Source organism: Gossypium hirsutum, chromosome D13 (genome assembly GCF_007990345.1).
Source record: "Gossypium hirsutum isolate 1008001.06 chromosome D13, Gossypium_hirsutum_v2.1, whole genome shotgun sequence".
Classification (NCBI taxonomy): domain Eukaryota; kingdom Viridiplantae; phylum Streptophyta; class Magnoliopsida; order Malvales; family Malvaceae; genus Gossypium; species Gossypium hirsutum.
Genome location: NC_053449.1, coordinates 54,932,539 through 54,959,060, shown reverse-complemented (window position 1 = coordinate 54,959,060; position 26,522 = coordinate 54,932,539). Strand labels below are relative to the sequence as shown.

The window sequence follows — 26,522 nt, the reverse complement described above, 5'->3', positions numbered from 1 at the left end:
TATTCCCTATTGCTTGTTTTCTGCCTTGCGTGTTTGCTCTGTTTTGTAGGGTGATTGATGGGTAGGTGAACGGTGACAGTGTTGGTGGCGCAGCGTCAAAAGGCAGCGATGGCAGAAGACTAAAGGTTAGCAAATGCGACACTAGGGTTTCAGTCTCTAAAACCCTAGTCTGACTTTGGTTTGTTGGGCTAGGATATTTGGCCTTGGGTTTGGGCTGGTTGGTTATTGGGCTGGGTTTGGGTTAGTAATTGTTTAGGTTTGTTGTCTGGGTTGTGGTGTGTTGGGTTTTTGGGCCCCTGGTAAATTTAGGCTTGTACAATGACATCCTAAACACTAGGCATAACTAGGTCTGTAAAATAGATTTTACAGGTCATGTTCCGTAGAGAACAGATCAATGAAGCTACCCATACCCCTAAAGTTGCAGTGGGATGAATTGGAATCATCACGACGAATCTTATCTTCCCAAGGTAGTAGGGAAGCAGATTTAAGCCACTGGTCCTATCTTCTTGAGCAGCAGTGGAGTAGGTTGAAGATTGTAGATCTTGTCTTCTTGTACTAGCAGTGAAGCAGATCGAAAACTGGTCCTATCTCCCTAAGCCGCAGTGGAGTAGGTTGAAGATTGCAGATCCTGTCTCCCTAAGCAGTAGTGGAGTAGATCAAAGACGGTGAATCTTATCTTTCCAATGTAGTAGGGAAGTAGATTTAAGCCACTAGTTCTATCTCCCTGAGCAACAGTGGAGCAGGTTGAAGATCGTAGATCTTGTCTTCCTATACTGGCAGTGAAGCAGATCGAAAACAAATCTTGTTTCTCTGGCATTGCAGCAGGGTAGATTAAAGCTGAAGGCAGTGAATCTTATCTCCCTAGCGTTAAAACTGAAGACAGCGAGTCTTCTTTTTTCCTAGCATTGTAGCGGAGCAGATTAAAGCTGAAGGTAGTGAATCTTATCTTTCTAGTGTTAAGACTAAAGACAGTGAATCTTGTTTCCCTGGCATTGCAACGAAATAGATTAAAGCTAAAGGTAGCGAATCTTGTTTCCCTGGCGTTGCAGTGGGATAGATTAAAGCTGAAGTGGAGCGGATTAAAGCTGAAGGCAACGAATCCTATCTCTTTGGTGTTGTAGTGGAACAAATTAAAGCTAAAGGTAGCGAATCTTGTTTCCCTGGCATTGCAGCGGAGCAGATTAAAGCTGAAGACGGCGAATCTTATCTTCAAAAGGTAGTAAGGAAGCAGACTTAAGCCACCAGTCCTATCTCCCTGAGCAGCAGTGGAGTAGGTCGAAGATTGTAGATCTCGTCTTCCTGTACTAGCAGTGAAGCAGATTGAAAGCACTATCCTTATCTTCCTGGGTAGCAGTGGAGAAGGTTGAAGATTGCAGATCATGTGTCCTTAAGCAGTAGTGGAGCAGATTGAAGAGGGCGAATCTTATCTTCCCAAGGTAGTAGGGAAGCAAATTTAAGCCACCAGTGCTATCTCCCTGAATAGCAGTAGAGTAAGTTGAAGATTGTAGATTTTGTCTTCCTGTACCAGCAGTGAAGCAGATAAAAAGCACCAGCCTTATCTCTTTAAATAGCAGTAGAGTAGGTTGAAGATTGTAGATCCTGTCTCCCTAAGCACTAGTGGAGCAGATTAAAGATGGCGAATCTTATCTTCCCAATGTAGTAGGGAAGAAGATTTAAGCCACCAGTCCTATCTCCCTGAGTTGCAGCAGAATAGGTTAAAGATTTTAGACCCTGTCTCCCTAAACAGTAGTGGAAGAGATCAAAGATAGCGAATCTTATTTCCCTGAAGTTGCAATGGAACAGATGGAAGCTATAAATTGCAGATCTTATCTCTCTGAAGTTGCAGTAGAGCAGATCATATCAAACCTTATCTCTCTGAAGTTGCAGTAGAGTAGGTTAAAGTAACAAACCTTATCCCCCTGAAGTTGCAGTGTGGCAGGTTGAAGATACAAACCTTATCTCTCTTAGGTCGCAGTAGAGCAGACTGAAGCTACTAATCCTATCTCTTTGAAGTTGTAGTAGAGCGGATTAAAACTCTTATACCTTTGAAGTTGTAGAGGGTCGGATTAAATATTATTATATCAAACCTTATCTCCCTAAGGTCGCAGTCGAGCAGGTTGAAGCAACAAGTCCTATCTCCCTGACATTGCAATAGAGCAGGCTAAAACCACAAATCTCGTCCCCTAAAGTTGCAGCAGAGTGGATCGAAAACAAGACACAGTGGACTAGAACGAAGCTACTTGAAGAAGAGAAGCACCAGAACAAGTCAAGAATCGACCAGACCGGGCAAAATTGGTCTTTTTTAGTCTTTGCTCTATTCTCGTTACACGACAATGAGCAAAGAGGGGTAGCTGTAAAGCCCATATTTCGCTTGGGCCCGAAATAAAACCAAAAAAATAAATAGTGAAAAAAATAATAGCAGTCCATGTACAATGGCCCAAAACAGGGCAAATTTTAAAACCCTAAACGACCCAATAGGGCCCAAAAACTAAACAGCATCAGGAAACTCCGTCGCAGCTACCCCATGTGCGCCCTCAGCGCACACCATGCTCGATGACGACGCCTTCACCCATGTTGCACCAAAATGGCAAAGCTTTCTGCCAATTGAATCTACAGACATGCAAGCAAAACGAAAAAGAAATAGAAGCAGCATAAAAGAGCAGAAACAGTGTAAAAATAAAAAGAGCATTGGTGTTTCGGCTTTATAAGCTAGAAGCCAAACAATGTAAAAGGGGGGAGATATTGTATGAAAAAAGATTGAAAAAATAAAATACAAAAACAGAGGTGATTCTAAAAGATTTTTCATTTTCCTTTCTATTCTTATATTTTTTTGGTCTATTCTTCTTATTTTGATATATATTCAAAAAAAAAAAAAACAAGCAAAACAGAAGCGATTTTCAATTTCTTGTGGGTGTTCTTCGTTTTTTTTTTATGTTTTTATGCATAAGATAAAATACAGAGAGGGAAGGGAGTGTACCTTGTCATCGGAGCCGTCGAACTCCGTCGTAATCGGAGCCTTGGTGAGTCTGAAAGCAGCAGAGTGGCGCAGAGGATAGACTTTAGGGCTGTTATGATTTTTTTTTAAAAAGGAGTGTCTGCTGATGTTTAGTGTTTATGTTGAATCATATATGTGGCGTGAAACGACTTCGTTTGTTGCCATTTTAGTGGTTTCAAAACGGCGTCGTATAGGGCCGGGATCCACGCGGTGACTCGACCCAAGGGAAGGATCAACGCGTTTTGTCGCAATGGACTATTTTCGACTTTGGTCCCTCCAATTTCCGTGCATATTGCAATTCGCCCTTTTTTATTAATGAATCGCACCCCGTACTTTTATAATTGCTTCACTTTAGTCCCTATTGAAACGCCGCGCATAGGGTGGATTGGGATATTTATTGTTTAGATCCTTGTTTTTGTGCATGTTTTGACTTGACCCCCAAATGATATTTAATTTTGTTTTCTTTCCCTTAAATTTAGGTTAGACATCGATTTAATCCCTTTTGTGTTTTTAGTTTGCTATTAATTATTATTACTCCTGTATATATTATTTTATCTTTATATATCTTTTATCTTTATATATGTATATATTATTTTAATATGTATTATTATTCTAAAATTATCATGTATTATTACTTAAAAGTTACCCCATATTATTATTATTATTTATTTGTATATATTTTATAACTCATACATATACACACGTATATATGTCTTTTATATTTTATAACTTCAATATATATATATGCTTACATTTTTACGATATATACATACGTAAATATTTCTAATTTTTTATAAACGTGTATCTACACTTACTTTTATATTTTTATTTCATAATTCTCATATACATATATGTGTACATATACATACTTAAATATATTTTTATATTTCATAATTGTAAAATATATGTACATACATATATTCTTCGTATTTTGTAATTTTATGTCTATACACATACACATATATATTTTATATATTCTATTTTTATTTATTTCTTTTACGGTTTCGTTGTTTCACGCGGTGTTTACTTTTTATTTTTTGCCCATTTTATTCGAATAATTTATCTGCTTATTATCTTGCATGATTAATTCGTCTTTTATTTTATCTTTTATTTGCTGTTGCTCGTGCTATTCATGTTTGCATAATCGTATTTATCATTTGCTTTGCCACGCATACCAACGATATAATCTATTTTCGCATTTTATTTACGACTTTGTGCTTTATTTCACTCGATATACCAAAATCTGTATCTAATAAATAGCATCTCGTGTTTAGATTCGAGAAGGTCGTACCCTAACTTACGGGGTTTCAATTTTCACAATAAATCTAAATACACGAATCTCTTCAAACTCAAGTTTTAAATGATCTTGGGAATTAAGAAGAGATCGTGTCCTAACTTACTGGGCATGATCCCTTTTTTTCTCAAGTTTTAAACGATCTCGGGAATTAAGAAAAGATCGTGTCCTAACTTACTGGGCATGATCCCTTTTTTAAATCCGAGATAGCTAAATATGTTTTAAATAAGTAAATTTTTGGCATTCATTCGCGCATTGGGAATTCAAGATATTGTGTCCTAACTTACTGAATATAATTTTATTTCTCGAATAACGTGAAATATGCCCATTTCTCGAAAATTTCAAAATTTCAATAAATAATCGTATTTTAAATCTCTTTAAAGTTTTCAATCTTCGACACTAAGACATTAATTAATCAACTAGGAATCAATTTTGGGCGGTACGAGGGTGCTAATCCTTCCTCGTACGTAACCGACTCCCTAATCCATTTTTTTGAATTTCGTGGACCAAAATCGTTGTTTTAATGAAATTAAATTATTAACAACAACCACTTTTCGAGGCGAACCGATCACATCTCATCAAAAAAGATTGGTGGTGACTCCCATATTCATTTTTCATTTTCAAAATCCAAGTCGACCTCGTTTTATAAAAAAATGGTGTCAACACATATAAATGGCATATGAAAAAGTATTGAACTTGTTTTGTGGTGACTTGAATGTTGGTCTTGGTATGAAAATCTAAAATGTATGAAATGAAAACAATTGATGTCTAGTTGAATGAATGATTTGTAATAGTTGAACTCATTTTGAATGAGTGATCAAATTGAATGGTTATTTGATGGGTTTAGATGGGAGCTTTGAAATAGGTACCAAATGGTTTATTTTTACCAAAAATAGAGTCCTCGTCTCAGCGAGCAACTTTCCTTATCACAACATCAATCGATAGTAAGTGACGTCATGACGTGACATATTGTTTTGGCGACGTCCTGACGTGGAATGACGACATCATGACTTCATCTTTAAACTTTTAAAACTTTGCAATTTGGTCTTATTTTGATCTTGGGTTAACAAAAGAGCTTTTGTAGTCTCGATTAAGACCTAGTTTTGATTGTTCGACCATAAATGAGTGTGTTTATCATTGAACTGCATGTTTATATGAATGTTTTGTTGTAAAATGATTGTAGTTGCTCCAACAATGAATATAACATCCTATAGCTCGGACCCAATGATTAGTTTGGGAGAGGGTGTTATAGACATAAACTCGACAACACAAAGCCCATTGCCTCACCAAGAAAGAAACACGCGTTGCCTAAATATCTTGTAGCACCAAGTGAGCCCGCACAATCCATAAAAGACATATTGGAAGGGGTTCTTAACGACATCCATCAACCCATCACATTTGGGTTTTAGTAAACACCTTGTCTAGTCCCTTCAAGTCAAACTCCAACAGTGTCCTAGGCTAACATTAGGCACCTTACCACAACATCCATGGAGTAAAGAACTCAATGGCTAGGACCCATGCCCAACATCCCTATATGGTACCCCTTTTTAACACCAAGGTAAGTAGGAAACCAACCATGCAATATATACTATGCATGAACTTAATTCTAAAATCCTCTCAAACCACCAATCCTAGTAGCTTTGCGAACCATTCACGATCTGGATGCTCCCACTCTAGCAGCTCTCCACTCCACTTCAGGTGTGAAATGCCATTGTATCATTTGATACTTTGTATAACATTAAAGAGTCTTTGGTGACTAGTGTAATATATAAAGAAAAAGCTTATTTTTACATATGTATTACAATAGTTTGACCTAAAATAAAGAGTAGTTAATACAAATTTAAGCTTGAAAATAGAAAGATGAGTAAAAACTTTTGTAAAAAATAGTCTCTTCAAAATAAACAAATATTTGTCTTTCTCTTTACTTAAAACAAGTCACAGGGAAGGCTAAATACTACTAATTAAATTAGTTTATTGCTAGCTTATATACTAAAACATGTGTAAAAACTAATAATACTTCAATTAAACGTAGCATAAGTGTTATAACCAGTACAATGTTTAGTTGATTGCTTTCATGAAGCTAATGTACTTGACATTCATAGAAAGTGTGTAATGAATCAACAAATTTAATCTATATTTGATATATAGATAGATAGCGAATAAGTTGAATACATTCTATGCTTTCGGTCTCTTGCAAAACGTTTTCGCTCTTCTTCATGCTATTTATCTCTTTAGGGAATTCCATGTTTGGTCAAATCTTTAACGATAGACTTCCATGATTTTTTCATTGCAGAATTTCGTTTTTATTTATTTGTTACTAACAAAATTTTTAAAGCTTTTTTTTCATTAATTAAGATATAAAATATATTTATATATTATTAAAAATAAAAAAAACTAATTATAATTAAATAAAAATTGAATTTGAATAATTATTATTTTTAATTTCTGTGTAACGTATCCTCCATTAATGCTTCTCGACTTGGAAGGTGATTTTTAACTTCTAAATCAAATCAAATTTATTTCATTATTACTTGGGAGCAAATTTCACAAAACTCGAATTGAATTCAACTAAATGCTGCAATTGACTTAAATTTGATTTCCCTTTATTTTCTCATCCCTACTTGTCTTACCAGTCACCCTTACACTAATACATACGCACTATCATATCTTTCACAAAGCAGAAGAAATTGAAATTGATTTACTCTTTTTACCCTCACTTGGCTGCTGCTTCAACATGTTCTCCAATTCCTTCTCAAACCTTTCCATCGCTGGAGCTGGTAAACAAATTGATGCCACACTTCCAACTTCTCCTTTCTTATTCTTGGTAGGCATTAAAAAGCTTATCACCCCAACCGCTATCATTGTCCCTCCAAACACAGCCTTATCCCATCCGAAATCTGTATCTTCAAATCCGACCTTTGTTAAATCTGATATAATGTACGTACCAATAACATTCGGGAAATGGATTCGTTTACCCCGAGCCACCATTAAAGCTGCCACGGATTTCACATATTCCTCTGTCACACTTGCTTTCACTTGTTTTATTAATTCCACTGCATACCCTAATGGTTTCTCACGGAGACTTTTAACAGTTGTTATTGCTGCTGGGAAGACAAACACATTCCCGTAATATCCCGATGGGAATAAGGGATTGAATTTAGAACGTGCATTAACAACGCATATCATGCGTACCTCTTCATCAGGGTCAAGGTTTATAGCAAGGGTTCGACAACGCCATAAACAAGCTGTTATGAGTTCAAACGTGGTACAACGGCGAAGGTGGGGAGGTAGGAGGCTACGAAGAAGTGAAACTTCTGCAAAGCCAAAGGAAAAGGAACGTTGAACTGGATTGTCAAATGGCAAGATGGTAATGGGGGTGGTGACAGGGGCTTCCACTTCATCATACTCGCGGTGGGTAAATGTGATTCCTGCTGGGTGTTGAGCATCTAAGAGATGTCTTTCCCAAATGGGTGAGATCGAGTGAGTGGCTACGCCTCGTGCCATTTCACCCAGGGCAAACAGGAATTGTGCTAGGCCAGTACCATCACTCATGACATGGTTGAGACGGAGAGCGAAGATGAAACCACCGCATTTCAACCTTGTTACCTACTAAGCAATAAACTAATCCTAGTTAATTAACTTCATAAAAGAAAATGTTAGGTTATTAACTAATATGAAAAAGTAAAAGTAATAAATGGTGAAAGACGAAACCACCGCAGCCTAATTAATTGCAAGTTAAATAAATTTTATATTAAGGTTTTATTTAATCAAATCCGTCTGACTTTTATTCATCACATATACAAGATATTTAAATATGATCACTTGTTCAAAAAGAATGCTTGATTATTCTTTTGGATTTTATTTTTGCAATTATATATACATGGATATATATATACAGAGTTGATTGAGTTGGTATTATTTATTAACTAAGTAAAATGAGAATTTTTTTTTATATTTTCATATAAAATCTAGATAATTATATAGATGATGGGATTGAAACCTAAAATATCATGACTTTTAATATTTTAATTTTATTATTTCAACAAAAATTTTATTTGTCTTTTATATAATTTTTTTATATTTTTTTGTATAAATATATTTATTAGATAATTTTTTACGTACATCGTGAGTGTGTCATAATGTAATATGCATATATATATATACTATTATTTAAGCATTTGATTGAGTTGATGTAACGAGTCAGTTGAACACGGGCTCAATTAAGAAAATTATAAAAATATCTTTTTGTATTTAAATTAAGTTATAAAAATATGCATACAAAGAGACATGAATCCACACTAAATACATATTTTATTCTACACACCTAATTATATAGGTTATTAAGTTTTTCTTTTCTTATACAAGATATATTATGGCATGCAAATCAAAATAAAGTATGCAACTGGTACAAGTGCGAGATTAGATTTATTTGAAGACTTTAAATGTTTTTATATAAAGATTGTAGTTAGGTATAATATAGAACTAAAAATGTTTGAGATTTGAATATTGAAGTGATTAGATAAATTAAACTAATCTCAAGTTTACTTCAACTTAAAATTAATGTTTTAGCACTACGTTTAATGAGAGTGTGAAAATATTGTAATCCACCTTGATCTCAGTACACTAATTAACACTAATCATTTATCTAATTGTGAAAGTCCGTCCAAGATATTATATAAATTTTCCATTTAAAAGATTAAATATCATATGATTTCTGTCACCCAAACTTTTGAGGGTAAGTTCTACAAATTTTTTAAGTAAAGGGTAAAGTAGAATAATATTCACTCATTTCATTTTGTTCACCTAGTTATTTTTTTTTGGAGTTAATGATTTAATTTTTCGAAATTAAATATTTTAGTTATTTTTACTGTTAACTTAGTAATGGAAGTATAACATAAGTTTCTTTTTTTTATTGGTCTAATGACAAATTTAGCGTTTCAATTTTTACATATTCTATCAATTTCATCATAAATCTAGAACAAATCAAAAAATTTAACCATGAATGTTTATAATTTTTTCCATTTTAGATCTAATTCTAAAAATTATAAAATATATTTAAAACATCTTAAGAAAATGTTTATATATAATTTTTTAAAGTTCTATAATTTTTATTTACTTTTTGTCATCAACCATGCTCATTTTCTCATCAATCAAACACATGAAAAGCTCATAGATTAAAGATAATTTTTTGTTCGAACTCTTTTGATTTAGTCTTTCTCTTTTTTTTTTTGCTATATTGTCTGTCCCAAATATCTAATTAATATTTAGAAAGAATCATAAACCCAGAACAATACAACAATAGAAATAAGAAGATTGTTGAATTAAAAAAGAAAAACTCTCCCATTCATATTGTCATATAGCATAATTAATTGGAACATTATTACCTGAATCAACAGCAATGGGCAATTTAGCATCCCTTCAGAATTAGGAACATTATAAAGGAGCTCATCGGAGCAAGGGAATGGTGGGAGAAGTGGTTCACCAAACTGTTCAAGTGTAACATCAGCATCGGCTTTTATAAACATCACACCCTCACCGGTGCAATCCACTATAAGCTTACCATTGGCCCCTTCTCTTAATCTACCTGCAAATGGATAATAACATACTAGGGTTTGTGCAAGTGCCTCCCTAATAACCTCAGCTGGATCTTTTCCTTCCATGGAAGGTTCATATTGATAAAAGCTGATTACTGGCACTTGAAACCGCAAACTCGCCTGATCATCAATGTCCGATAACAGTTTTTGTTCATATGGCGTAGGCTTAGCAGGAGCAACAAGTTCTGGTTCACAACGTCGGACAGTGAACTTAAGGGGAATGCTGGAAGGTGCTGCCATGACACAAGGATGTGAGATAATAGAAAAAGAATAGCAAGTGTTTGTTCTTATGAAGTGTTTGAAATGTTTTATATAGGAACCAAAAGTGTACAAATTTGACGTTTATTTTACGTCGCATATGTAAATTTTAATGAAGAAAGAGATAAAATTGAACAAAAGAAACCCAATTTTAATGTAAATTTATTTTGCTAAATTTAGTGGAACCTCGGCCACAAAATTTTAGTGGCTATTCTGAAAGGGGTTTTTGGACTGTATTCAGAGCCATCCTTGCCATTTCATTAATTCATTTATGGAACGAATCCCAGTACGAAAGGTAAACTCGATTCAATTATTTCCATAACTCCACACGTTTTACATAATTAAAATGTTAAATTAATGTTTGCGCTAACTCTCAAGCGTGCTAAATATTACCAAAAATTTCAAATTTATTAAATATTTGATCTAACTAATGACACAATATTTTTATATCATTATAATATAATGATAAATTTGCAGATTCAATCTATTATGCTCACATTTGGGATTTATCATGGGCTAGCGCATACATAAGCCAGACTCACATGTTAACATGATTACATGAAATTTTCTTTTAAACACCTTTCTAAGACACACACATATTTACATGAAGTTAGAATGGGTATTTTTTAAGAAAAGAAAATCGAACTCAACATTTTGGCCAGAATAATTAAGGGTATCTGTAGCACTCTGATTTATTAAATCCTATTTTTATGAATTTTGATTTGTTTCAGTGGTTAAGTGTTGTGGGTGTGGGTTGGAGGTCTTGGGTTCAAGTTTCACTTTTCGAAATTCTTTTTTTTTGTTCCTAGCTTTATTCTTAATTGCGGGACTTATATTATATTTTCAATCAACTTATATCAAAAGGAGCTTGTTGGTTTAGTGGTAAAATGTTAGTTTATTTTATGGTCTTGTATTTGAATCTCCGAGTGTGTGTTTGGCAATAATTTTTTCTTCGGTGTGTGTGTGTCATTTGTGTAGTAGAAGTTAAATGGAATTGATATTTTGTGGTAGTTGGATGAGGTCAGATTCTATGGGATTCTGTTAGTAGTGGGTAATGTCGAATTTTAATTTTTTTATTTTATTTTTTTGTTAGTTCTCAAAAATTCTCTCTGTTTTTTTCACGTTCCTCTCTTTCTCCTTACCATTCTTTTTCTGACATCTTTTCTCCTTGTGATTTGATCCCTTTTTGGCTTCCCTTCTTTGATCCTTGTCTATTGTGTTGCAGTTGTGGGCGTTGTGCATTCAAGTTCTTGATCCGTTTTGAGTAGGTAAGTTATTGGGTAGGTGTAGCTTTACTATTTCATGATTGGTGATTATTGGGGAATTTTCGTTATTCTTATAATGAAAGGATATCTGTTGATGGTGTTCATTTAATTCTTCTTTAGGGGAAAGTCAAGAAGCGATTGGTGCTCCTCCAACGATTTGAGTGTTGTGTGATTACTGTTCGTTGGCAGTGTGTATATTTTAGCCTTGTACTAATTTGAAAGGTAAAGTTCATGGCTAATATTTTTGTTTGAATTCGTAAATCGTTTGCTAAAATTATTGTTGGGATACTATTTTTAGGTTCTGGTTATCTCGTGGGAGTGTTCGCATCAAAATCAAGCTAGGTGTGTAACAAGAAACTCAAAAAAGGAAAATCAGTAAAAGCCGAAATTAGGGCTTGTCAACGCCACACGACCATGTGCTTGGCTGCGTGACTGGCCATGTGCAACACATGGACGTGTGACAGGCCGTGTGTGAGGTCTTCTGGGACACACGAGCTAGGCTATTTTGGGTCATGTGGGCTATACGGGCGTGTGTAGGCTGTATGCCAAGTCGTGTGGGCCTAAATTTCAGAATTTTTTCCTAAGGTTGTACATGTTGTCCCAATCGACTATGGGTTTTCCGTAGGGTCGGTATGTGTGAGCTATCCAAAATGACATGATTTTAATTGATGCATAATCAAGATATCATATGAATTGATTATATGTTAAACTGACATTGTTGATGTTGTGTTTTTCCATGACTAGCTAACTTTGTTAAATTGTGGTAGCTTATTGTATTTGACTGAATGATAATGTAAGTTTTGTTTAATGTCAATGAACTTAATACACACCGTATATGCTTACCTAGTTTGTTCTCCCTTCCCTTGTAGGTTATCACCCTGTGAAACGCGTTAACCTGGACCGACTCTGTATATGTGGTAGTATAAATTTACATGAGTTAGTTGAATGTATATGTGCTTGTGATTTATTTAAATTCAATCTATTTGAATTGAATTATAAATATCATTGAGATGATTTATTTGCTTATGGCTTACTAAGCTTCCAAAGCTTACTTTGTGCATTCTTTCATTGTTTTATAGATTATCGAAGCTAGCTCGAACTCGGGGATCATCGGGAAATGTCATCACACTATCGAACATCTTGTTGGTAATTTTGAAGCTTTGTATATATGGTATATGGCATGTATAGGCTAGTGAACTTTTTGTACGTTTGAATTCTAAATTCTAGCCATGTGAGTTGGCTTGGAAATGGTGTATCTAATAAAGTTGCGTTTGGGATTATAATATGAGTTGAATCATGGTAATTGATGTGTACGTATTATGGCTAAGTGTTTAGCATGCTTATTATGATAGGTAATGCCCTTGAATTTGTTCAATTTTGTTTGGATGTCTTGATGATCAAATGATGCAATTGGTATGATATTGAGATGATATATTGGTATGTAGATAAGGCATAAGTTAGTTGTTTAAGTATTAAAAAAATGCATGTTTGAACCTAAGATGAATTGATGATTATAGTAAGTTAAATTAATATACTTTTGAATTAGTTTGTGGATGTGAAATGAGTGGTAAATGAATGGTTATAAAATGGTATGAAATGTGCATAGAATGAATTGCTTAGGCTACCTATTATTATGTGAAAAATGACATGAATTTAATGCAGTTTAGGTATGCTTGAAAGGTATGAACTCTGTAACTTAGAAAAATTTTAAGTTTTTCAGAAATTTCTATATGTGATCGGTTTAGTCCCAAACCACTTCTAAAGCATGTTTAAGGCCTCGTAGACCTATTTAAGGGACATTATGCATGTAAATGAATGCTATTCGATAATGAATGTTTATTGAATTGTGAAATGTTAATTAAATGTTATGTTTGATCGGTAATACTCTTAACCCTAATCTAGCGACGAATACGGGTTAGGGGTGTTACAATTTGATTGGTATCAGAGCTATAGTTTAGTTGGTTCTTGGACTAACGTAGCACGTGTGAGTCTAGTTATACATGCCATATATATAAACTACGATAGTGTGATGGTTCCTGACAATTAAAATGTGGTTTTGTATAGTAAATGGATCCCGATCGAGCTATAGCTGATGATGTTGAAAGTAATGCACCCGCTCTCACTTAAGGGGCAGTACAATCTGATTCTAGAGTTGTTGCTAGTAGCCATGAGGGAGAGGCTAAACAAACCTTCTTCCAGATGATGAACGAATGGTTCACACAGTATATCTAGACAAATCTGACTGTTCAACAATCTCCACCCTCGCCTAACTTTCTCCAAATGCCTGTGATGCCTCAAGTTACAGATCTGATACGATTGAATAAGCCTCCGATTGATAAAATTAGAAAATATGGGGCCGAAGAGTTCGGAGCTACTGTTTATGATGATGTTGGATGAGCTAAATTTTGCCTTGATAATACAATCCGGGTGTTCAATGAATTATCTTGTACTCTTGATGAATGTATCAAATGTGATGTATCTTTGTTAAGAGACACTACATATTACTGGTGGAATACACTAGTATCAGTGGTTCCAAAAGAACGAGTTTTTTGGGAGTTCTTTCAAACTAAATTCTAGAAGAAATATATCAGGTAGAGATTCATAGATCAAAACGCAAAGAATTCGTCGAGTTAAAATAAGGCCACATGACAGTGACAGAATATGAGCAAGAATTTGTGAGACTCAGCAGATATGTCTGGAAATGTGTTTCGGCTGTAGCTATAATGTGTAAAAGATTTGAAGACGATTTGACTGAAGATATTAAGCTATTATTTGGGATTCTAGAAATAAAAGAGTTTGTGGTACTCGTCGAGCTAGCATGCAAAGCTGAAGAACTTGGGAAAGAAAAAAAGAAAAGCTGACTTTGAAGCTAAAGATTCGTAAAAAAGATCATCAAGTAAGTTATTTCAGTCAGTATTAAAGAAGTTCCGAGATGATTTTAGCCATTCAAAGGCTACTGTGGGTTATTCTAGATGAGATCGAGACAGACCACCTGTGAGTTCGAAAGCTACTTCAATAGCTAGTGTTATAAATGTCAGATCAAATGAACCTGAGTGCAAACATTGTGGTAAAAGACATCCCGACAATTATAGATTGACTAATCAAGCTTTTTTCAAATGTGGATCATTAGATCATTTCATTTATGAATGTCCTGAGTTGGTCGAGCAAGATACAGTGCAGAATACGAGGCCGAGTAACACTGCAGCTAGAGGTAGACCACCCAGAAACATGGGTAATGTGAGTGGTAGTCAGAGGGGAACTAAAGACACTACTGTTAGATCTGAAGCCCGTGCACCTGCCAGAGCTTATGCTATTCACGCTCGTGAAGAAGCTTCATCTCCAGATGTTAATATTGGTACTTTCACTCTCTATGATATTAGTGTTGTTGCATTGATTGATCCAGGGTCAACTCATTCTTATGTATGTGAAACTTTAGTATCCAGTAAGACTTTGCCTGTAGAGTCTACTGAATTTGTGATTAGAGTATTGAACCCCTTAGGCAGGTGTGTTTTGGTTGATAAAGTATGCAAGAAGTGTCCGTTGATGACTTGAGATTTCTATTTTCTAGCTGATCTGATGTTGTTTCCATTCGATGAATTCGATATAATTTTGTGTATGGATTGGTTAACACTGTACGATGCTATTGTAAACTGCAAACAGAATACGATTGATTTAAAATGTCAGACCAATAAGATTATCCAGATTGAATCAGATGACTTGAATGGTTTATCGGCGGTAATTTCTTCGATGTTAGCTCAAAAATATGTGAGAAAGGGTTGTGAAACTTACTTTGCCTATGTACTCGACTCTACAGTGACCGAAAAGAGGATTGAATCAATACCAGTTGTGTGCGAATACCCAGATGTGTTTCCTGAAGAGTTACTGGGTTTGCCACCGATCGGAGAAGTTGAATTTGGTATTGAGTTAGTGCCGGGAAGAACTCCAATATCGATAGCTCCATATAGAATGGCTCCGACCGAATTAAAAGAGTTGAAAGCTCAGTTGCAAGAGTTGACAGATAGAGGTTTCGCACGACTGACTTTTTCTCCCTGCGGTGCACCAGTTTTGTTTGTGAAAAATAAATATAGAACTATGAGAATGTACATCGATTATCGACAGCTCAATAAAATGACCATCAATAATAAATATCCTTTGCCACGAATAAACGATTTGTTTGATCAGCTGAAAGGGGCTATAGTGTTTTCAAAGATAGATTTGAGGTCGTGTTATTATCAGCTGCGAGTTAAAGACTCTGATAAGCTGAAAACTACTTTCCGAACGAGGTACGAACATTATGAGTTTCTAGTTATGCCTTTCGGACTAACGAATGCACCTACTTTTTTTATTGACCTAATAAATCAGATCTTCAGATCGTATTTGGATGGATTTTTTGTTGTGTTTATAGATGACATCTTGATCTATTCCCGTGATGAATCTGAGCATGCTGAACATTTGAGAATAGTGTTACAGACTTTACGAGATAAATAGCTATTTGCAAAGTTCAGTGAATGTGAGTTCTGGTTACGAGAAGTTGGTTTTTTGGGGCATATTGTGTCAGCATCGGGTATTCGAGTCGATCCAAGTAAAATTTTGGCAATATTGGATTGGAAGCCTTTGAAAAATGTATCCGAAGTTTGAAGTTTTCTGGGACTCGCCGGTTATTATAGACGATTCGTAAAAGTTTTTCACTGATTATAACTCCATTGACGAGACTACTTGAGAAAGATGTTAAGTTCGAGTGGTTGAACAAGTGCCGGAAAAGTTTTGATTAGCTGAAAGCTCTTTTGACTGAAGCTCTAGTGTTAGTACAGCCAGAATCAAGTAAAGAATTCGTAATCTATAGTGATGCATCGTTGAATGGTTTGGGTTGTGTTTTGATATAGGAAGGAAAAGTCATAGCTTATGCCTCGAGACAATTAAATCCACATGAAAAGAATTACCCGATGCACGATTTGGAATTAGCAACTATCATGTTCGCGTTGAAGATTTGGCTTCACTATCTCTTCGATGAGAAATGTCATATCTATTCAGATCACAAGAATTTGAAATATCTGATGACTCAGAAAGATTTGAATTTGCAACAGCGAAGATGGTTGGAATTGTTAAAAGATTATGAGCTAGTGATTGACTACCATCCGGGAAAGGCCAATGTTCTTGCTGATGCTTTAAGTCGAAAATCTTTGGTTGCTTTACGTGCAGTGAATACTCAGTTGGTTCTATCTTATAACGACTGAAAAAAAGTAATTAACCTTTTTAGATTGGCTGAAAAAAAGAGTGCTGCATGAGAGCATCGCAGCACCTAATTAAACTTTTGATCTATTTGCATGTTAGGTCTGCCCCCTTTTGAAATTAAATTTAAATAGCCTTAAAAGATATAAGAATACCAAAAATAAACCCTTCTCATTTTTTTATTTTTTAAAAACAATAAACTTAAAAAATTGTATAAAAATCTTATTTAAACTATATAAACTTAAATTATTTTTTTTGTATTTTTAGGTGGTGCCGCATGGGAAAGTGGCAGCACCCAACTCTACTGTAGAAATAAGATCATTCCCAAAATTAATCTTGAAGTTAGATCATTTTCATAATTTTAAAACTTATATAATCCAAAACATCTTCCTACATCGCCATATGTCATCCTTTCTTTTTTGCATTTTATAAAAAAAGATTAAATATCATTTTTTTGTCTTTGTATTATATCTAAAATCAAGATTTAATCTTTATACTTGAACTTTTACCATTTTTTGCATTTTATAGAAAAATGGCCTTCTATTGTATCTAAAGTTAAGATCTAATCTTTATATTTGAATTTCTACAATAATTTGGTCTGTTTTTTTAATCATGTTTACTCCAAATGGTTAATATTGTTGATTACTACGATTAAATTTTCACATGGATTTTTTTATAAAAATACTATTCTAACAAAAAAACTATTAACGGTGCTAATTATTTAGGCTAATTAGTGGCATAGCCCTTTTCCCCTTTTTTAGTCATTATAATATAATAGTACAATTGTAGTCTCGATTTGTTTACTATGTTAACATTTGATATTTAATCTTTATATTTTAATTTAACATAATTTGGTCATTTACTTTTATAATGGCATTATTTAATCCAATAATTACATCTTTATATGTGATAGTTGTAACACCCCTAACCCCTCTCCGTCGACGGATTAGGGTCACAGGCATTACTATCAAATCAATCAATTAATCAATCATAATTAAAATGCAGACAATTTCATTTAGATTACAGTAAAAATTACCCGTACAGTCCTCAATAAGAGTTTACAAGCCCCTTGTTGACACCATTTTTTTGATAAAACGGGATCAACTTGGGTTTTGAAAATGAAAACAAACATGGGAGTCGCCACCAATCATATTTTGAAGAGGTGTGATCGGGTCAACTCAGAAAATGGTTATTTTTAATAAACGATTTGATTTATTAAAACAACGTTTTTTTTGTCTAAGAAATTCAGAAAGATGGGTTCGGGAGTTGGTTACGTACGAGGAAGGATTAGCACCCTCATAACGTCCAAAAATTGGTACCTAGTTGATTAATTAGTGTCTTAGTGTCGAGAATTGGAAACTTTGAAAAGATTCAAAACATGATCCTTTATTAAAATGCTAAAAATTTTCGAGAAAATGACATATTTTACGTTAATCGAGAAAGAGAATTATATCCCGTAAGTTAGGACACAATGCATTGACTTCTTGATACGAGAGCAAATGCCAAAAAATATTTTTCTCAAGAGATATTTGACTATCTCGGGTTTAGAAAAGAAATCCTGTCCCTTAAGTTAGAACACGATCTCTTATTAATTCTCGAGATTATCAAAAAAAAACTTTGAAAAGATTCATATATTCGGGTTTACCGAGAAAATCGAAACCCCGGTAAGTTAGGGTACGACTTGGCGAACCTCAAAATATGAAATCTTATTTATTGAAAACAAATTTTGACATATTGAGTAAAATAAAACATGATGTTGTAGTAAAAATGCGAAAATAAATTACGTTGTCGGTGTGCTTAACAGAATAAATACAAATGCATTAATATGAACAATAATATAAAGAACGAAAATGAAGTAAAATAAACGAGTCGAAGGTGAAAGAACCAGTATTAAATATGGTAAATTTACGATTTGAAACTAAATAACTAATATCAAATAAATAAATAAGAGCATAAAGCAATTTAGAAACGAAAATATTAATAATGACGATAAATAATAATAATAACAGCAAACAATTTAAAGTTATGTAATATATAAGAATATAATAGAAATTGTGTAAAAAGATATAAAACTAATATATAAAATGTATTTAAAGAGCTAATGTATAAATAAGACAAATGTATTTAGAGCATGAATATAAAAAAAATGTAATAGAAATTACATAAAAGAATAATTAATTAAACAATGTGACAATAATAATAAATGTATAATAAGAGGGGAACTTAATAATAATAATAATAATAATAATAATAATAATAATAATATTTTGAAAATATAAAAAAGAATATAAAATGATATAATAAGATAACTATATATATAAAAGTTTATAAAAGTAAACAGATAAAATAAACGAGAATAATGCAAAACCAATTAATGTAGTAAGATGATAATAATGAATAAATAACTAAAAGGAAAATAAAAGCTAATGATAATAATAATTAATAATAATAATAATAATAATTTAAACTTTGAAAGTATAATAATATAGAATAACTATGCACCCCTTTTTTTTAAAATATAATAATAAAATAAAGAAACAATATATATAAAGAAACAAATAATAATAACAATAATAATAATAATAATAACCTAATTAGTTTAATAATAACAAAATCATATGGGCGAAATCAAAAATGAAAATAAAGAAAAGGATTAAATTGTGACACACGGAAAAGGAGGAGGACCAAAATAGTAAATATCCCGTCCTTCAAAACGAATCACTTTGCGCAGGACTAAAATGAAACAAGAATAAAATTATGCGGTTAAATTAAAATAAAAGAAAAGAAAGAAAAAGGACCAAATTGCAACACATGGCAAAAGCGGAAGGACTGCGCACGCAAATAACCCTTTAAAACAAAACATGCGGATCCTCTTAAAGAGGTGGGTTGGATTTCGGGTCAAAGGCCAAAACGACTTCGTTTTGGTGCCTGAGAGGCCTGCCCAAAACGGCATTGTTTTGGAGACCTATTTAAGTCAAAATTTCCAAAAAAAATCGTTTCAGCTTTCTTTAAAAAAAAATCCTTTCTCCTCAAAATATCCTCTCCCCCCATCCGGCCACCAGCCCAAAATCTGGCCAATGGCCCCTCTGCCGATTGCCGGCACCGGCGCCGCTGTGCACAGCGACAGGGAGTCCAAAAAATTTCTTTTTTTTCCTCCGATACAGTCGTTCGCCCCTCCGAGCTCTCCGGCAACGGCGAAAAGGTAAAAAAATTCCTTTTTCTTTTGTTATTTAATTTTCAAAAATAAAAAAATAAAGAAAAATAGTAAAAACAAAAATAAAAAAACAACCTTTGAATCTTTGCTTTTTTTCTAAACCATTTTCTTTTATTATTTTCAAAAAATTCCCGAAAAACAAGTCCCTCTACAATAGTTTTACTTTGGCTTTTATAGCCATTTTTACAAAGGGTTTTTTAATTTATTTACTGTCACTTCTTCTCTGATTTTTTAGGTGCAAGTGGCGGAGTTGGTGGCTGAGTTGGTGGTGGCTGAGGCGGCGGCAGCAAGTGGACGACCCTAGGTGTGGTGCACCTAGGGTCAGGGTTACTTCTTTTTTTTTCTGAAAATATTTTTTGGGCTGGTATTTTGTATTGGGTCTGTTGGAATTGAATTGGGTTGGTATTTTCTTGTTGGGCCCGGGCTATATTGGGCTTGTATATCCCTAAACTGATTTAAAAACTAACAGTGACTGATCTAAAACAATTCTAGAAGTTTAGGGTGAAATCTCAAAAAGCCTAAAAATAGGGGACACACGGCCGTGTGGCCAAGCCGTGTGGAATACCCCAGGCCGTGTGACTTTTGAAATTGGGGCACACAGTTGTGTCCTAGCTCGTGTCTTTGCCCATGTAACTCACTCACTTTGGTCACATAGCCATATGGCAGGCTGTGTGTCAACTCTTGTGGAAACTACACTTATGTAATTATTCTACACATTTAGGGCACACGCCCGTATGTGTTACTCGTGTGTGACACATGGTCATTTGACAGACCGTGTCTCAGTCCATGTGCACCTAAATCTACCTTAAAACTCAAGTTTACCAAATTGTGATTACTTAGGCATTAAGCACTCGTTTTACTAGCCATTTAACCTATTCAAAACACAATTAACATGCTCAAATCATACAAAAACAACCATTTGAAGTGCCTATCCAATGTACCTTCATTGGTACCATATTTTATATCTTCAAAACACATCAACAAGGCATCATCCAAATCAAGATTTTATTCATACCAAATTCACCAATATTAAACTAGCATATAGCTATTTAAGGAATCAAGCTTTAAGCTATAAACACATATCAAAACCTTGTGTCAAACTAACATACCAAACATATAGCTTCAACCACAAACATATACATATATATAAATGACCATCATTATACTTGAAATCCAAATTAACATCACATTAACAAACCAACTATCAACCAAAGACTTTCTAGGTACATGTCATTATAAAAATAAACATCATCACACTTGAGCCCGGGATCATTGTTGGATGCTGAGTCGATGATCAAAAGAGAAGTACTTAACCTGCGCACGAAAAACAAAACCAAACACTGAGTAAAACTCAGTGATATTCCTATAATCCAAATACTTTAACTTAGTACAAGTAATTGAAATGTAAAAATGCATAAGCAATGTTGCATAAGCAATGTTATGAACATAAGTGTTATATCAATAATATAGATTTGCTTATTCTCTAATCTCATCCACAAAATTTCACATATTCAAACACATATCAATGGTATTCAACACATGCAATGGCATGATTTACCTTTACGATCAATACTTAATTTCATTTCAAAATTCACATTCAATTCATAATCCATTGACATTTCAATATCAAGCACATCAGTTTTTATCGTTTAACTTCCCTATTAAAATTACTCAGACTCAAACAGATACACGGATCCAACCAACACACTAGTTTGGCACCCAATGCCACATCGGGTAAATCCAAAGTAATCACTGTGCCCAGCGCTATATAAGTTGATACCCAGTGTTTCATCAGTTAAGTTGAAGAAAATTGGCACTTAGTGCCTCATTGACTCGAGGTCGAAGAAATCCCTAAACTCTTCCTATCCTATGGCATGCCTTCTATATCCGACTTATCTTGAACAGTTAATAGGGTTTCATTTCACAATTCAATATAACCAATGGCACATTTTCCATATACATATATTCATATAGGCATTTGATTTAATTCATTAGCAATCGCAATTCTCAAAATGTATGTTCAATTCACCATATATATACACAAATACGTACATTTCTCAATACACACAATTAAATCCTTACAAACATTTGTCAATTCAATTCAATTCATTCCAGTTGTAATTGTGAAAGCCCAATTTTGTCCAGGCCCCAAAAAAAACCAAAGAGAAAAAAATAAATAAACCAAAAATGTTAAAAGTCCAGTCTAGTTACAATACTAGCCCAAATTACAGGAACAAAATTACAAACCCAAAAGACCCAATAAATAAAGAAACCATAACGACCCAAATGGCCCAAACACCTAAACAGTTTCAGGCTAAACAAAAACCCTACCTTAGCTCCCACTGCACCCTAGCCTGCGGCGCTGCCACTCTTAACCTCTGCCACCGTCAACTACTCCTCAACCACTACTTGCAAAAACAAAAACAAACACGCAAAGGAAACAGCGGCAAGAATAGTAGAAAAAAAGAAAAGTAATTGTGTGGAATCGGCCATAAAAAGCCTAAAAAATCGATTGTAAGGGCTCGCTTTTAAAAAAATAGAAAAAAACACAGAAAAGAAATCGAAAACAGAATACAAAAGAAATTAAAGGTGACTTTTTTTATTTTTTAGATCTATTATTTTTTCTTTTATTTTTATAAAAATATAAAATAAAAAAGGAAAGGTAAGAAACTTACCGGTGTCACACGGTGGAGAATGTCAAAAACCAAAAGGTTTTCTCCTATTTTTAGAAGGTCGACTTCTGTTTTGGCTGTTTCGACTCCAAATCGAAGTCCTATGCTATAAGGCGAGTAAGAAGGGTGTTTTTTTCCAGCCACCGTAGACGGCAGAAGCGTCACTGACAACCAGCAACCGTCGCGGAGGCTCGTCGAAATAGTGGTCGAATTTTGGGTTTGCTTTAGAAAGAGAAATAGATAGCAAGAGGGTTTTTTTTTTTTAAATACTGATGAATTTATTTTTTTTCTTTTTTTAACTTAAATAGGGGTTCAAAACGATGTCGTTTTGAAATTTGACCCGATCCGACCCGACCCAGCAAGATCCGTGTGTTTTTTAAAGGGAGTCGAATTGCCGCTTTCGCCCTTCCTCTTTTAAACTACTTTTCAATCCAATTCTTTTCCTTTTTCTTATTTATTTAAAATTTATGCCATGTAATTTTAATTTTATTTTCAATTTGGACCCTTAAATGGTGCGTTTAGGTAGTTTGAGATAATTTCCCATTTAATCCTTGTGTTTTTTTTCCTTTTTTATTTTGATCCTTTTTTCTATTTTGTTAGTTTATTTTTTATTTTTTAATTTGTCCCCTTAATTTCATTTAAATTTCAATTTAGTCCCTTTTGTATTTATTTTGTTATAATTTAGGCTCTAAATTTCATTTTAATTTCGATTCAATCCTTCATTCATTTAGTTTCAACCTTTTATAGATTTTATAGGTATATTGTTATGTTATGTTTTTATTTATTTATTTATTTATATATTCATTCATTTATTTATTTCTTTAATTTTTTGTGTATTTAAAATTTGTATTGTTATTTATTCCTTTATTTGCATATTTTATTATTATTGTTTATTTTTCTTTACTATTTAATTAATACTAGAATAGTAATTAATATGATTATTGACATTATTATTGTTATTATTATTTTATTATGCATATTGGTATTATGGTTTATTACTACTATTATTATACTTTTATATTTTATTATGCATATTATTATTACACCATTGTTACTACAAATTGAAGCTACATTATTACTATTCGCTAGCATGGTATTTTTATTTTACTTTTTAGTCGTTTTTATTATTATCATTTATTTATTTATTTATCATTCTAATATTATTTTATTTTACCCATCACTATTTTGTTTCATTTCATTAATTACTATGTCGTCATGTTAGAATATATTTATTCATTTTTACACCATGCCCAAATAATTTAAATGTATCTCATTTTGAATAATATCGTCGTTTTATCAAACGTATAGAAAATACTCAAAACTGAGACAATGTTCATTATTTTTGGAATTTGAGGAGTTGTGCTCCTAACTTACGGAGTATGACATCTTATTAAAATCAAAATAATCGAATATCCTATTTAAAACAACGAAAAGTAAGATCTAGATAGCGATCAGATGGCGATTATTTTGGTTTTTGGGAATCCAAGGTATCGTGTCCTAACTTACGGGACATGGTCTTTCTTCTCTATTAACTCGAAATAAGGCGATTTCCATTTAATTTAATTTAGTTAAATTATATCTTAATAACATTATACAAAAAAAAGGATCGTGTTTCAAATTTTCTACAAATTTTCAATTTTCGACACTAAAGACATCAACTAATCAATTAGGTACCAATTTTGGGCATAATGAGGGTGCTAATCCTTCCTCATGCGTAACTGACTCCCGAACCCATTTTCTGGAATTTTGTAGACTAAAAAACATTGTGTCAATAAATCAAACCTCTTATTAAAACAATCAAATTACGAGGTGATCCGATCACGCCTCCTAAAAGTGATTGGTGGCGACTCCCATCTTCAATTTCAAAAATATAAGTCGATTTAAAAAAAAAGGTTTCGACAGTTTGACGACTCCACTAGGGAGAGAAATAAGAGAGTCAAGCCGTGAGTTGATTACTTTTGGTCTTTTTATCAAAAATTGATAATTTAGTTTAAATTTACGATCCATTTGTTGCATTTCATCCTTCATTTTTGTGGTCTTCATCATTTTATTACATAATGATATGTTTATTTTATTAGTTTGAGTCTGTTGGAATACTTTTGCATATTACATTGCATAATCGTTCGATTTTTCCCTTCTTAAATGGGAGTGAGAAGCTATTCCTTCATGAGATCTTCACCTTCGTATGTCTTTGTGAGATTTTCATCTTTGTGAGATTTTCATCTTCATATAGCCATAGGGAAATGTATTCCCCTGAACTGAACTCGGTCTGTATGAGCCTATAATGGGTGAGGATCGACAAATTTGTTGTTTTAGGTACCCTTACTTTAGAACCAAACCATATATTATGAGCCTTAAGAGCTTACCCTAGGTAGAACCATACCGAACCTCTAGTGATCACCTAATTATGGGTTCTATTTATTATTTCTTGCTTTGAATTCTAGATTTGTATGAAATATACTAACTTGTTTTGTTTTATTTTGGTTATGATTACATTGCATTCTCATAATAGAAAACGGTATTGATTCACGTTCAGTTGCTCAATAGAGAGCTTGTCATAGAAAAGAGATTTTTTGATAAAATAGAAGACAATGCGACCGTCCAAATATGGTCCGAGAAGACACAACAAGAGAAGTGTGACAGTTTGACGAAGGGATATATGTTAGAATTATAAGATTTTACTCGCATCAGTGTGACTCAGAATAATCTCCAAGAGTTGAAAGAGGTATGGGACCAATGGGATGACGAAACCAAGTAGTTATTCTACTGTAGCTATGGTGATTTGCCTTATTTACTGGACGTCAAAGTGGGTAACCACTTATTCCGAGCTTTAGCCAAGTATTGTAATCCCGCCTATAGCTGTTTCACTTTTGGAAAGGTAGGCTTGGTGCCCACCGTATAATAATACATAACTCTACTCCATTGCCCAAGGATCCAAGTTGACAAAGCTTATTCTAAAGCAGCCAGTGTCTCAAATTTCTTAAAGAATCTAATAAGCATCATGGAGTTGAGCGAACAATAGGTTACGGCCTAAATTAAACAAAAGGGAGACAGTAAATACATCCATTGGAAAATTTTACAGGATTTGATCTTGGCACAACCAGATACGAAGAAAAGAGTTAATGTTTTTGCCTTGAGTATTTATGGGTTGGTTATCTTTCCCAAAGTGCTAGGGCACATAGATGATGCAGTTTTAGATCTATTCGATCGGCTTGACAAAAGGGTCACGCCAGTCCCGACAATTTTGGTTGAAACTTTCAAATCTTTGAGTGCATGCCGGAAAGCGGGTGAAAGAAGATTTATTGGGTTTGCACAACACTTTCTAGCTTGGTTTCACACTCACTTTTGGAAGGTAGAAAAGATCTCTTATCAAGTATTCTCTGAGAACTACTCTCCGTTGAAAGAATTCGTGGCTACGCCAAGATGAGACGACATTTTACAGGAAAAATGGATGACAATACTCCAAAGTCTCCAAGACGAAGATGCTGAATAGAGGGCTCCTTGGATAATCCTTGACGAGATTTTGTACCGATGTGAAGACTTCGACTGGGTCCCTCTACTCAAGATATGAGGAGCTATTGGATATGCTCCTCTACTTGTATTAAGGCAATATGAGTTGAGGCAGTTTATTTCGACAACACAAGGTTGGTTTAGTGCGAGTTTGTGTACAAAGGTGATCATTATTAGAAGAAGGTTTGTGAAATATCGAACACTTGGAACCAACCCACAAAATAAAAAGATTTGACGCAAATCACATTACAACCCTCGAATATGACTGGTGGTGTGGTAAAAGAGTCAATGATAATGTCCCTATGTTAAGTCAAGAAAACACTCGGCTAATAGAAGAGCACTTACAAGTAATCCTATCTGAGTTAGAAATCATAAAGCAAGACTTTGAAAAGAGGAGTTCGGAGTTAGAGAAAAAGATAGAACAGTTGGAAGAGGAAAAGATGTGGCTAGGATTAGACGTTGACGTCCAGAAGTTAGAAGCCGAGAAAATG

The 26,522-nt window shown here is 33.8% G+C and overlaps 1 protein-coding gene across 1 annotated transcript; it reads right to left on the bottom strand.

The window, feature by feature from the left end:
* Positions 1 to 6,862: 6,862 nt before the first annotated feature.
* On the bottom strand, positions 6,863 to 10,380 carry LOC107937789 (benzyl alcohol O-benzoyltransferase). Its single transcript, XM_016870767.2, has 2 exons — positions 9,674 to 10,380; positions 6,863 to 7,895 (listed from the first exon to the last, which is right to left on the bottom strand). Exons 1-2 carry the CDS (start codon positions 10,121 to 10,123, stop codon positions 6,960 to 6,962), a joined length of 1,386 nt encoding a protein of 461 aa, XP_016726256.2. The 5' UTR covers positions 10,124 to 10,380; the 3' UTR covers positions 6,863 to 6,959.
* Between the last annotated feature and the right edge of the window lie 16,142 nt (positions 10,381 to 26,522).